Raw genomic sequence first — 14,841 nt, forward strand, 5'->3', positions numbered from 1 at the left:
TATTACAAAACAATATCCATACATATTTTAAAGTTTTAAGAGAAGATAATTCATGACCAACAATTTTTTTATACTTTTTGTTTCACAAACATCTATTTACCAACTTAAAAGCCGTCCAACCCAATCCTGCAAGTGCTATAAATGGCAGTGAATGAAAGGTGTTTTGTTGTTTTGTTGTATTTGCCACTGAGAATTTGCAAAGCATTGTACAGTGTCAGGGTGATATCCATCTAAGAAAACAATCTTTCCCATTGTGTCTGATGGAGAGAGGAAGAGACACAGAGAAAATAGGAATGAAAATTCAGTATCTCCTTCACCCACTGACGGTCTATGGTCTATGATGACTCTTAAGGGCTTGAAGTATGTCACAATATACACTTTTCCCTACCCATCCCATTGTTTTTGATTAGTTCTCACAACAAGAAAACTCTTTTTGTGAAATCTGTACTAAAAGCAATGAACTGTTCCATGTAAAGTAACACTGGGTGATTTTAGTAATAGGTTGTGCCTTTAGGGTCTTGTAATATAAATTGTGAGCAAAGATTTTCTGAAGTTCAGAAAAAAGAAGTTCCAATTGTGTAAATAATGACAAAGTCTAGTTCTAGTAGAAATGAAATTTCACAAATAAATGCAGTTTCTTACACACAAGGAGTACACTCATCACGGCACAACAATTTTGGAGGTGTGGGCGTCACACTCTAAGAAGGAAGAACACTGACAGATAAGATGCTAAATAAAACCAAGCATATGTGGGATCTGAAAGGAGGGCTACACACACGCACACAGGCACACACAAAAGGAATGGAAAGAAAAAAGCATAAAGGGGGAGGAAAGGAAGAATAAATACACCACATAAAAGAAGGCGAAAATCTTAGAAAATTATGAAACTTTGGCCAAGGGAGCCCTCGCTTAGAATCTGTCTTCAGCACACATTCACATTTATTGTAGAAATAACAATATAACAAGTCCACAAATGCCATGTTAAAATGCCTCTCCTACTTTCATATTGGTCACAGTTTGCAACTTCATCCATATCAATCTAGAAAAATCCTTCTTTCTTTTTGAACAGTAATTCTCGAGGTAGAAAATGGCCTAACCACATTTTATTTAGGAAAATTTATATAAATAAAATCAAATTAACTACCTATCCCAGGAGTTTTATTAAGGTTGGGTTTGTTGTTCTTGTTGTCAACTACATATCCTAAATTTCCAGAATTTTGCAGATCTGAATACTATTTTTTCAGTACATAAAAGCAGCCTGGGAAAGCAACACTGGAAACTGTATAATGTTTCCAGCATGCCTAAAGTACTAATGTTTCTAACCAGCCAAGATGTGATAATGACAATAACTGGTACAATTCCAAGTTGGTTATAATTCATAAAGTACTTTCATGTGCATTACCTCATTTGTTTCCTTCAACAACCCTCTGATGAAAGTAGGGCATTTAGCATTGCCAACTGAAGGCAGATATTCATTACATTAACATAGTCATTATAGCAACTTAACGGCAAAAAAATATAATGTTTTTTCACAATTAAAAGTTCAGTTTTATGCAAGAAAAACTTATTTAAAATTTTAAAAATGCATCATGAATCCTGGGTTTGGGAATTTCTACCCTTGAGGCAACATGCTGGAAGACTGGAGGGAACAGGGAAGGTGTTGAAAGGAACCAGTCATTTTTCTTTCACCAAAGACCTCTAGCATGAATTATGTGTGGGGAGGGGAAGATAGGGTTGTGGAACAGAGGATCCAAAATTAAGCTGCCCCCTTCTTGAGCCCATCACAAGAAATAAGAACTCTCTCTCCCATGCCAAGTCTACACACCTAAAAAAGGGTGCTGGTCTCTGTTATGCTGACACACTGTTAAGGAACCAGTTTTAGCTTTGAATTTTGGAAAATTATTCATAGATCAATCCAATTCACTTTTCACTTTGCCTACAGGAATGGGGGAGAATTATTGTCTATGGGCACTAATGCATAGATAATGCCAACATATTTCCTTAGAAAAATGTGAAATATTAGAACCATTTAAAAGATTAATGTGAATATAAAGTTTTCATTCTGTGTGTATTTTAGTTTTCTATCCTGGATTTTATAACATCTAGTTTTGTGACATAAGACAAAACTTTAACCTCTAAGTCACAGAAAGAATGGAAAATAATGATCTCAAAGATTAAATAATGAGGAGAAGTTTGGAGAAGACAGGATGATGAGATAGACAGGGAGGTCAAGGAAGAGTCTGAGTAGGGAGAATGTTAAAACCAAAAGAAAAGACAAATAAAGCAAAAAAAAAAAAAACTTCAGTTTTTAGGGGAGTTAGCAAAGGCTACAACATGTCAATTAGTAGTTAACTGTCCTACACAGTTAAGTTAAACAATCACCTATTATATGTCAAGCCCATTATTAAGAAACAGACAGGCACAAGTAATTAAGCTAAGGACTCTTCATTCACATACTCTTGTGGAAGACAGGAGGAAGGTAAATAATAGTGATAATGAGGTAAGAACTAATACAGGTGACTTAGTGCTAATAGTGTAGACTAAGCCAAATTCTGACAAAGGTGTTCAGAGAAGGTACTGAGTCTTAAAGGTGAATAACAATCCACTGGGTAGCTAAGACAGGGAATGACACTCTAGGCAGAAGAAACCACATATGAAAAAGCAGAGTAGTGTTATAAATACAGTGATGAGAGAACTGCATACAGTTTGATAAGATAGCACAAGAACATGTACCTTAGAAAAGGGGTGAAAATAACAGTAAGGGAAAAAGGGAGTTGAGTCAAATTATATATGGTCTTATATTCAATGCCAAGTCATTGGTGGAGGACAGCGCTTTTGTTCCAATTCTAGTTCCTCCATATAATAAGACCATAAGCAAGGTGCTGAACTTCTGGGGGCTCCTGGGTGGCTCAGGAGGTTGTGTCTGATTCTTGATTTCAGTTCAGGTCATGATCTCAGAGTCCTGGGATCGAGCCCCGTGTTGGGCTCCGTGCCAAGAGTGGAGCCTGCCTAAGATTCTCTCTTCCTCTCCCTCTGCCCTTCCTCCCCTTCTCTCTCTCTCTCTTTCAAAAAAAAAAAAAAAAGTTACTAAGCCTGATGTTAACCTCAGAGGTTTTGAGGATTAAATGAAGTATCTCACATAATATCTGGCAGAAGAGTCCTATCTTTGTTAAGATCCTTTGCTCTCCCATCCCCAAGATAGCCATGGGGCAATGTTCAGAAGTAAAAGCATCCTTTCAACAAATATTTTGAATATTTACTATGTGCACTACCCTCACCTTTAAGGAGTTTAATGAAGGAAATGAAACTGACAAATATATGGACAATTATATTACAGTGGAGTAAGGATAACAATGGAGGCAAGTAACTGTACTTAAGAAGATGACAAAGTTAAAACAGTGAGTACTCTTTCTAGCACCTGAGACTTGGAGAGATGAACAGAACTGCACATAGAGGTGATGGGAATCAAGAAAAGTGAATTTTGTTTGTTGTGTTTCTAGAAGAAAGATATATTAATTTCCCTATAAGTTGAAATGGCCATTGCAAAGAGACACTGAACACAGCATTGATGTTAATATAGAAAAGTGAAAATAAGAGGCCTGCTATAATATTTGCATCTAAAAGAATTCTAAGTGAGGTATTTAAAGTCTCATCAAGGTAAAAATTATTCTCACCTGTGCTGTTAATGACCCAAAGTTTGAATGAAAATCAAGTTAAGGTCTGAGTCTGACCACTAAACTTGAATGCAGATCTATATTTATAGATCATCCCTAGCTACCGGAACTTGAGAACTCAAGACATTTGTGGATACCTATCTATCTTGGCTTTAGTAGGTAAATTAAGATATCTGGTTGCCTTAGATTGGATCAAATTTAAGGAACAGTGAAATACTCTTCAAAACTAAGGTAGTGACATTATTTCTAAAAGACCAAGAAAAAGAGAAAAAAGAATGTCTGAATTTATGTTGCAACTGAACAAGAAAACAAAGGAACCTGTGCCTGTAAGATGTGGACTGGATGCTCATTTGGCTTTAACACCGACTGTTGTGGGATCTCAGGCACATTTCCACCTCCGTCAGTCTTAGGGTCTCTCTCTGTCTCTCTCAAAAATGAGGAGAGATTCCTTAAATGTATCTACATTTCATTCCAATTCTGAATTTCTATTATTCGACAACTATTTTGCTCCCAGACATAATAAAACCTAAAGCAAGTTTTTATTAAGATACTCTCCAAGGCATTTTCTTTTAGCACTTTAAACTCAAAAACAGTTCAAACTGAGCTAATTTTCAATTAAAACTTTCTGGAAATTTGATCACCACCGAGGCATCAGGAACTTACTCTGGCAGATAATTATTAAGTACTACTTTATTGTTTCATATTTCAAAGGAATTTAGGCACACATGGGCTAAAGAGTAACATTAAACTGTTACTGGCAAAATTCCTAATTGGAAGAAACAGTATAACTAGTGGTTAACAGCATGGATTATAGTTTAGGTTGACTTCAGTTTGAATAATGACCCTGACACTTAGTCACGCTGTGACATATTTAATCATGTTTTCTCATCTGAAAATGGAGATGATAAGAATAAGAATATTTAGTTCATGTGAGTGGCACTTCCTGAAATTGGGACGGCTATACTTAGCAGTCTTGGCTATAAGGTTTATGTAGAGATTAAATGAAGTGTTTCATATAAATTATGTAACACTACAGTTAACACATGATATGCACTTAATATATGTTACATTTCCCCCACCAATACATCATTATTTAATCAATGTTTTGATGCAGGCATTACATGTCCCATACTATAATATTAAACCTTGTTGTTATTCTAAGCCTCTGAAAAGACTAACTGATAGAGCTTAGTTATTACCAAGTATAATGTATCTACATTGCATAGGGTGGATATTCTGAGCTGTGAATTTACTATGAAGTTTGGCATTCCATGCCGGTTAAGAGATACTGATGGATGAGTCTTTCATGCCAGACCTTTTTGAATAACGATAGGCAACAATTCTGATGGAGGAAAAAGATACAAACAAAAAAGCATTAATATATTTTTCTCCTACTTATAACTTTTGAAATATCTTAATTGCCTGAAAAACTAAGCTAGCTGGAATAAAAGAGAACAATTTTTTCTTGAACTCATAACCAAATCTAATTTTCTTTCTAACCATTTCACCTCAGTGGCCTTCTTTTGTATGACACACCATTCTCTTCTAACTTCTGAATTTTTGTTAGTTTGCTGTTGGCAGGGATAAGGTCGGAAATAATAAAGATTTTCTACTGAAATCTGCTTTCCCCCCTCAATGAGAGGAAGCAAAGGCATGAATATGGCACCCTCGTAATGATTTAGCTGGGACTTAATGAAATTTTCATTACAACCTGCTGTTCATTTTAATGGCCTTTGAAAAACAATGGAAAAAATAGCTTAGGGGAAGAAAGGATTTTTCTGTGGCATATATTTGTGAGCTTAACATTTAGTTCCATTCACCCTATCTCTGGTCTCCTCATCCCATATTGGTACTCTCATCACAAAGCTGTTACCACGTTTTGTAGTTTCTGAGTATAAGTTCCACAGTTCTTTTGTTAAATTTATTCCTATTTTATTCTTTTGATGCTATAGTACATCACAAAGCTAGGGTCAGTTTTTTGTATTATATACAGTGTCATTGTCCTAATGCTTAGATGATGTCAGGTTTTGGTGGCCATTCTTATGCCCAACCATACCCTATGATTAATGGAGTATTTAAAGCCAATGTAACTTTCTACTTCCTGTTGGGACTTTTACACATCTCCCTGGTTGTATTTCCCCATTTTTTCCTCCTCTTTGCAGTTAAATAAACTATTGTCAACATTCTATTGTTTTCCTATGATATGATATTCTGCTTTTCCCTATTTTTTTCTTAAGAACATCACTTTATTGAAATACATAAATTGCTGCTTGACCTATCTCTCAATTGCTGCGGTCATTAAATAAACATTCTTGCCCTGGCAAATTTCTTTATCAATAAAAGTGAGTGTATTTACACTTCTGTGTACTCGAAGCACATGTCTAGGAATCTTGTGTACATAAACATAAATGCATCTTAGTGGTTCTGTTTGTATATAAAGTATCTTTCTGGAACTCAGGCTTTTACATGTTAGCCATGTTCAATTTATATTCCTGTCTTCCATCAAGACTATCTCTGTATTTTCTCAATGTCTTTATATTATTCATTAGCGAGTCACTCTTGAGCTGAGCTTTTAATATATCTGTAGGAGGCAAAGTACAAAAAATGTGGGAAATACAATAATGAAAACAGGATAATGTCCACATTTAATAGTGATGTTTCTTCACATCAGCTCTTCCTTCTGTGGATGCTCTGTCTCTGTTCTTCTGCTTGTGTACGTGTTGCTAGATATTATACTTTTCTCCTAAGTCCCAATACCTCTAAATGGGAGGCACTGCCTACTGTCTTCTTTCCTTTTGGAAGTTTCTCAGTTGGATCTGTCCTGTTATGTACCTCCAAATTAAGAGTCTGTTCAAGTACCTGGAAGCCAACATGACACACTGGAGAAATACCAAGGTCATATACCAAATTTCTATGGAGAATATCATCTAAAGGTACTCCCCCCCCCGAAAAACCCCAACTACTTTGTAATCCAGTATATAGCACTAGAGTGATAATTCTTCCTAGACCTTAGCTCTTGATCACAACTGAGAAACAAACTGAGGGCTTCAGAGGGGAAGGGGGTGGGGGAATGGGACAGGCTGGTGATGGGTAGTAAGGAGGGCACAGATTGCATGGTGCACTGGGTGTTATACGCAACTAATGAATCATCGAACTTTACATAAAAAATAAATAAATAAATAAAATTAAAAAAAAAAAGAATTTCCATTATAGGGGAGCCTGCATGGCACAGTCAGTTAAGCATCTGACTGTTGGTTTTGGCTCAGTCTCAGGGTGGTGAGATCGAGAACCGCATCAGGCTCTGCACTTAGCTGGAGTCTGTTTGACGATTCTCTCTCTCCCACTCCCTCTGCTCCTCCCCCCAACTCTCTTTCTCTCTAAAATAAATAAATAAAAATTTTTAAAAAGAAAAGAAAAAAAAAGAAGATGTGGTCCATATATACAATGGAATATTACTCAGCTATCAAAAAGAACAATTTCTCAACATTTGTTGCAACATGGATGGCACTGGAGGAGATAATGCTAAGTGAAATAAGTCAAGCAGAGAAAGACAATTATCATATGGTTTCTCTCATCTATGGAACATAAGAACTAGGAAGATTGGCAGGAGAAGGAAGGGATAAAGAAAGGGGGACTAATCAGAAGGGGGAATGAAGCATGAGATACTATGGACTCTGAGAAACAAACTGAGGTCTTCAGAGGGGAGGGGGGTTGGGGAATGGGATAGGCTGGTGATGGGTATAAGGAGGGCACATATTGCATGGTGCACTGGGTGTTATATTCAACTAATTAATCATCAAACTTTACATCAAAAACCAGGGATGTACTGTATGGTGAGTAACATAATATAATAAAAAATATTATTATAATAAAAAAATTAAACAATAACATGTGAGGGAAACACTTCCCAACTCATTCTAAGAATCCAGCATTATCTTACTAGAAAAATCAGATAAAAACATTGCATTAAAAAAAAGCAACTATAGAACAATATCTCTCATGAACATAGATAGATGCAACAATCCTCAATGAAGTACTGGCAAATGGAATCCAGTATTATATATATTATAAACCACAACTAAGTAGAATTTACCCAGTTTGCAAGGCTGGTTCAACGTTCAAAAATCTCATCAGATGAGCACACTGAAAGAGCTAGAGAGTATTATACTAAGCAAAATAAGTCAGTCAGAGAAAGACAAATGCCATATGATTTCACTCATATGTGGTCTATAAGAAATAAAACTAATGAGTAAAGGGGGAAAAAAAGAGAGAGGCAAACCAAGAAACAGACTCTTAACTATAAGTAATAAACTGATGGTTACCAGAGCAGAGGTGGGTGGTGGATGGGTTAAGGAGGTGATGGGGATGAAGGAGGGCCCTTGTTGGGATGAGCACCAGGTATTGTATGAAAGTATAGAATCACTATATTGTGCACTTGAAACTAGTATTACACTATATGTCAACTAACTGGAATTTAAAATAAAAACTTAGAAATGTACGTCATATCAATAGATGAAGAAACCATTTTGACAAGTTTTAACAAAGGAACAAAGGAAATTCAATGGCGATATGATAGTCCTTTCAAAAATGGTGCTGGAACAACTGGACATCTATACGCAAAAACAAATTAGACACAGAACTTAAACCTTTTAAAAAAATTAACTCAAAACAGATAACAGACGTAAATTGTAAAATGCAAAATTATACAACTTCTAAGAAAATAACAGCAGAGAAAATCTAAATGACTTTGGACCAGGCAATGCCAGTTTAGCTAAGACATCAAAAGTATGATCAATGCAAGAAAAAAGGTAAGTTGGACTTCATTAAAATTACAACTTTGCTCTGCAAAAGAAAATGTTAAAAGAAAAAAAATACAAGCCCCAACTTGAAAGAGAATATTTGTAAAATGCATACCCCAAAACGGACTTGCATCCAAAATACACAAAACACTCTTAACACTCAACAATTAACAAAACCCTCAATTAATAAATAAGCTAATGATGTAAACAGACACAAAGAAGGTATTCAAATGGTAAATACGCATATGAAAAGATGCTCCACATTGTATGTCATCAGGAACAACAAGTTAAAACAACAATGCGATGCTACTATAAACCAATCTGAATGGATAAAATCCAAAGAACTGACAATATCAAATGCTGGTGAGGATAGGGAGCAACAAGAACTTACATTCCTTGCTGCTGGGAATGCAAAATCTCACAGCCACTTTGGAAGACAACTTAGCAGGTTTTTTGTTTTTTTGTTTGTTTGTTTTTTTATAAAGCTAAGCATAACCTTACCATACATTTCAGCAACCACACTTCTAGGTATTTACCCAGTTGAGTTGGAAACGTATGTCTATACAAAAACCTTCACATAAATATTTATAAAACCTTTATTTTTTTTTTAAGATTTTATTTATTCATTTGACAGAGAGAGAGACAGCCAGTAAGAGAGGGAACACAAGCAGGAGGAGTGGGAGAGAAAGAGGCAGGCTCCTAGCGGAAGAGCCTGATGTGGGGCTCGATCCCAGAACTCCAGCATCACGCCCTGAGCCGAAGGCAGACGCTTAACGACTGAGCCACCCAGGTGCCCCATAAAAGCTTTATTCTTAATAACCAAAAATGTGAAACAACTAAGATGTCCTTTGATAGCTGAATGGATAAACAAACTGTGATACCTTCATACAATGGGATTTTATTCAGTACTAAAAAACATGAGCCATGAAGAGACATGAAGGAAACTTAAATGCACATTGATATGTTAAAGAAGCCAGTTTGAAAGACTACATAATGTATGATGCTAATGTTATGATATTCTGGAAAAGGCAAAACTACAGAGATAGTAGAAAGATCAACGATTGCCTGGAATTCTAGGGAAAGAGGGAGGGATGGGTAAATAAAGCACAGGGACTTTAAAGGTTATCAAACAACTGTTCTGAATGATACTGCAATGCGGGGTAAGTGGCAATACGCATTTGTCCAAAAATGTAGAAATGTACAACATATAGTTTGAACCTTGATGTAAGAAGATTCTATAAGATAATTTGGTACTCTGAGAGATACCAGAAAAAACTACAGAAAGAATTTGATCATATTACAAATGTATGGAAAAATCTCACTGAATAGGGTGGAGGAAAAATTCCCTAAGTAATTTTGGAAATGAATGGAATCTGTAAAACTAAAGGCAAAAAGAACTCCACGTAAGTACTATACCCTATTGATAAAGATGTTTCCCATGGTATTATTAGTTAATAATTCTGATACTATTATACATAGACACTAGAATTGAACAATAAGTAGATGGATGGCAGATGGTTCGATCTAGGTTACTCACAGTTGGGCTGGGAATGTACACATCAACAAGGAACGAGGCTGGAATGATCCGTGCGGAAATAGATTACAGTTGCAGACAGTAGTAAGAACTCATTTTTTAGCTTAATATATAGACAATTAGAGATAGAAATATTTATAGATATGTATGTATACAAGTTAGCACACACATATATTTCTTCATTTTGTCAGGTAAGAGGCCCTAAAAGAAATGATGTCTTATAAGCAAAGACACACCTTGTATCCATATCTAGCTTTCTAATACCATTCTCCAATAAAAGGAACCAGGATTTCTTAGAGAAATGACTGATTCTTGAACCGGAGCACGAGATACACAACACGAGTCTGCGGCACCTTGCGCTGCCAGAAAGTAAGAAGTGCTCAGGAACAAATTACCCACACTTACAGCGGTATGTCAAAATGACACAGAAGACAATAGGAAAGCTTCCAATGGCCTAAGCTGAAACAATTTGAGCAACAAAATAAAGGATTGGTTTATAAGTCAAAGTATAAAATATATCATACTGATATAAATAAATGATTGAATAAATTAATAAATGATGGAGAAGAGATAAATCTCCCATGCAGAATTCCAAATAAATTATGTAGAAACTCTACTCCAAAGGAGGGGGAACATAACTCCCTACTCCTTAAATGTGGGTTGCACACAGCACCTTCCTTCCAAAGAGTATGGTATGGAAAGGGGGCAGGGAGTAACTTTACAGTGGAGTACCCTGACAAACACTGTACCAGCCAGGTGACCAAGGTCAACATCAAATTCATAAATCATATAGAAAGTATGTACCCTTGATCTGACGTGATAAAAAGGTACTTTAACCTTGTGATCTTCCTCCCCAAACCTATAACCCCAGTTTAGTCAAGAGAAAACCATCAGATAAATCCCAATAGAGGGACATTCTACAATATACCTTAAAAATATTTCTCAAAACTTTCAAGGTTATCGGAAACAAAAACAGTCTGAGAAAATGTCACAGCCAAAGGGAACCCAAAGAGACATGGCTACTAAATGTAGCATGTTATCATTGATGGCATCCTAGAACGGAAAAAGCACACTTGGTGAAGACTAATGAAATATGAATAAACTGTGGACTCTAGCTAACAATAATGTATGATAATATAAAAGATACAAAATAATTTTAAAAGCATAAAATTAATCATGCAAAATGAACAGAATATGTAAAGACAAGAAAGAAATGCATAATAAGGTTAAGAGTTGCTACATCAGAAAGCTACAAATTTAAGCAATTTTTATTTTCCTTTCAATTTTTATGGGTTTTTAAACAATTCTTAAATAAGAAGATAGTATTTTTAATATCAAGAATTCCAGCACATTAAAAAAATTGTCTAGGTCCTCCTCAAAACCCCATTTTTATCTCCACGTGGATGGAAGCCAAAAGTCTTTGGCTGACTAGATTATCTCTAAAATTCTTTCCAACTGTAAGATCATGTGAATTACATAAATTATAACTAAAATCCATGTCCCAGCTATGCATCTGGTAGGGACCCAGAAATATTTAATTACCATATGACTCCCAAATATACTGGTTAGCATACATTTTGTGCCATATATACTCATAATTTGCTAGTGTCCTAACAACAGACTAGAAATGAGCCCAACCTAGTGTTACATAGTATAGATGCAGTACATTTTTGGTGTAAAATATGTCTTTTTATGTCACTATTGTTTGTTTGTTTGTTTTAAATTTTCATCTGACTTTTAAATAGGAGGCATGTTCTTATGTGTAATGTGGCATCCAAAATTAGGAAGAATACAGGTTTAAGTAGGAAGTAGGAAACATCTGTAACATAAAGCGTGACTATCAGTTATGCATGCATTCTATAATTGGCATCAGTTGTTTGCTTTATTTTTTTAAATAATTTTATTTATTTATTTGAGAGAGAGAAAGAGCACAGAGGGAGAGAGAGAAGCTGACTCCCTGCTGAGTAGAGAGCCCGATGTGGGGCTGGATTCCAGGACCCTGAGGATCATGACCTGAGCCCAAGGCAGATGCTTAATCAACTGAGCCACCCATGTGCCCCTGTTTGTTTGCTTTGCTTTTAACAGTACTTCATGTGCATGTTACCTATAGACTACTATCAGTAACTATTGAAGAGGTTTAGAAGATGAAATCTTAAAAGAAAGGCATCCTGAAAGTCAAACAAAATGGGAACTTCACATGGCTAACAGAATTAGAGAATCAATAATTTTTAAATATAGACTAGGCCTAACCATATTAATTTTGGACTATACAGGAAACAGACCGAATTTAGGTAGCGTAAGATGCATTCATGTATAAATAAAGTTATACAATTTAATAAAGTTGTAAAATGGCCTTGGGGACAAAAATTGGAGATGAACAAACTAGCCTGCAGATATTTGGGATGTAGGTGGTGCCTATTTTGGGCTCCGGTTTCACAATCTATTCTTGAATCCTTAAGTTTTACTCAACCACAACTTACCCATGTGTGAAAATGAGGAAGACATCACAACAGAAATTAATGATTAAAAAAATCGGGACAGACATATTGAAATGCTTCTGAAAAAAAAATATCTATCCAACTTCATAACATTAGGTTTCCATTTTGTCTAATTTAACTTTGAGTGTAAGTCAAAGAATAGAACTAGAAGTTAAAATCTGACTATTAAAATCAGGAGATGGCAACCACTTCGTTTCCTTTCCTAGCCTTTACCTTCTGGCTCATTTTTGATGAGCTCTTCCATTTTCCTCTGCTTCAAGGTGTCAACAACGTCAGCTAAGCTGCCTTTGCGCCGTTCGGGAGTTCCCAGGGCCGTGCTCGACAAGGACTCACCACTCTGCCTCCCACCTTCTTCTGCCTTCTGAGGTGAGGTAGATGAGTTGTGTGGGGCAAATGAAGACATAACTTTATTGCCATCAACTTCCTGAAAAGAAAGCAAAGGAAAAAAAATCATTTAAAACTCAGCGAATTTTTTTTTTTAATTGCTGATGTGGCTTACTTAGCTAAAACATGAAAAAGTGAAATGTCACTCTGCAAGAGAAAGATAAATAAAGGAATTTAAAAAAGAAAGAATGCATTAACTTTACAGGCTGGCACAGAGTGAGTCAAAGATCAATTCATATAAGAAATAATATGGAGACTCTCTCCATTAGACTGAGAACAAATGGCAATAAAGCCTTATACAAAGCCTATATCGATCAGATGTATTTTTCTGCTTTTCTTTGAAAGTCTTAGATTTTCCTATGGACATTAAATGCACCAGTCATCTGGCTTAAACTTCCTCATGATATTGTAATATTTAAAAAAGTAACATTATGCACTTCACTTTTCATTTTAAATAGCTTCCTCTTCTTGATGGTTGCTCCTAATTAAAGCAGGGTCCGTTTTTAGTTCTCCACCTCCCTCTCATGCTTTTAAGAAAGCATCAGCCACACAGGTTATTTTGACATCAGATAGGAATATTGAAAGTTTATTTCTGCTTATGCCAAAGATATTTCCAATTCCACTCATTACCCCAAGCATTGTTTCTGTCAATATTCTTCTAGATTTTGCACTTTAAGCCTCACACGCCCTATAAAGTTTCTTGCAATCTTTCCCTCTTCATAATTGCATATGTGTATGAAAAGAATTTATTCTATAATTCTAAAATTTAAACACACGTGTGGTGTTCTTTTTGTCATTATTTTCCCCATAATTTCTCAACTAACTCTAGCCATCTAAAATTTGGGGTATCCTTTGTATAAAAGGCACTAAATTGATTTTTCAGGCATCTGTGAGAGGAGTGATACTGAAATGATAAAAAAAATTAATTTTCTTACTTAAAGGTTTTATTTTTATAATCTCTTACTTCTATAATTCTTTGACTTCCCACAAAGCAGATCTCTTCTTAAAAATAAAATTGTGTCCTGGCTGCCTGGGAGGCTCAGTTGATTAAGCACCTGCCTGCCTTCAGCTCATGATCCCAGAGTCCTGGGACTGAGTCCTGTATCAGGTTCCCTGCTGGGGGGGGGGGGGGGGGGGGGGGAGTCTGCTTCTCCCTCTGCCCCTCCCCCCATGCCTGTGTTCTCCCTCAAGCACCCTCACAAAAAGTAAATAAATAAATAAAATCTTTAAAAAATAAATAAAATTGTATCCTAAGATCTTTAGGGAAGTTAGTCTCTCTCTAAGTATATTTCTTAATTCTACAGTATTAAAAGTTTCCATTAAAATATATTGAATGTATGCACATCTAATATTCAGGATAAGAGGTTATATCCCTGTTTATACATTTCTTCTCTAAGATGTGTTAATAGGATCTCCTAATGCCAGATCACACTGATTTGACAGCTAATTGTTTTTAAGATTATTTCTAATATATTTGACTAGTTTAAAAATACACTAAAAATACTTGATAAAACTGTCATTTTAATTTTTAAAAATAGAGATGTCAACATAAACAATCATAATCTGTTCATATGATTTTTTGTTAGTGGATAATAGTGAATACAAGGACATTAGCTATGGTGCAAGTGTCATTTTGTTGGGTGGCGCTAGGCAATGTGGAAAAAGTCAAAGTAAAAAATGTGTGCAAACAGAATCTTCAAAATTATAATTCTACACCCAAAATGGTTTCCCTTTCTTATAAACATTACAGAATATGCAAAAAACATTACTATGTCTAGAATGAATATTCTAAGACAATACATTCAAAGATGAATCTTAGCTTATAATGTACTTGGATTTAGAAATCAATATGCATAATGTAATCATTACAAACCCCTGCAGGCTAAGTGAAGGTACACTTCTAGAATTATTTATTTAAAACCCACACATAAATACAAGCAAACCCATAAACA

At 35.5% G+C, this 14,841-nt stretch overlaps 1 protein-coding gene across 18 annotated transcripts in view; it reads right to left on the reverse strand.

The window, feature by feature from the left end:
• Window positions 1-14,841, reverse strand: part of SOX5 (SRY-box transcription factor 5) — a 960,947-nt gene that overhangs the window by 277,414 nt on the left and 668,692 nt on the right. For all 18 annotated transcript variants that reach the window (XM_034644599.1, XM_034644605.1, XM_034644606.1 and 15 more), the window contains one exon: window positions 12,719-12,929. In XM_034644599.1, the coding sequence (XP_034500490.1) occupies window positions 12,719-12,929 (211 nt within the window). The remainder of the gene's footprint in view (window positions 1-12,718; window positions 12,930-14,841) is intronic.

The sequence above is a fragment of the Ailuropoda melanoleuca genome, chromosome 16 (assembly GCF_002007445.2).
Source record: "Ailuropoda melanoleuca isolate Jingjing chromosome 16, ASM200744v2, whole genome shotgun sequence".
NCBI lineage: Eukaryota > Metazoa > Chordata > Mammalia > Carnivora > Ursidae > Ailuropoda > Ailuropoda melanoleuca.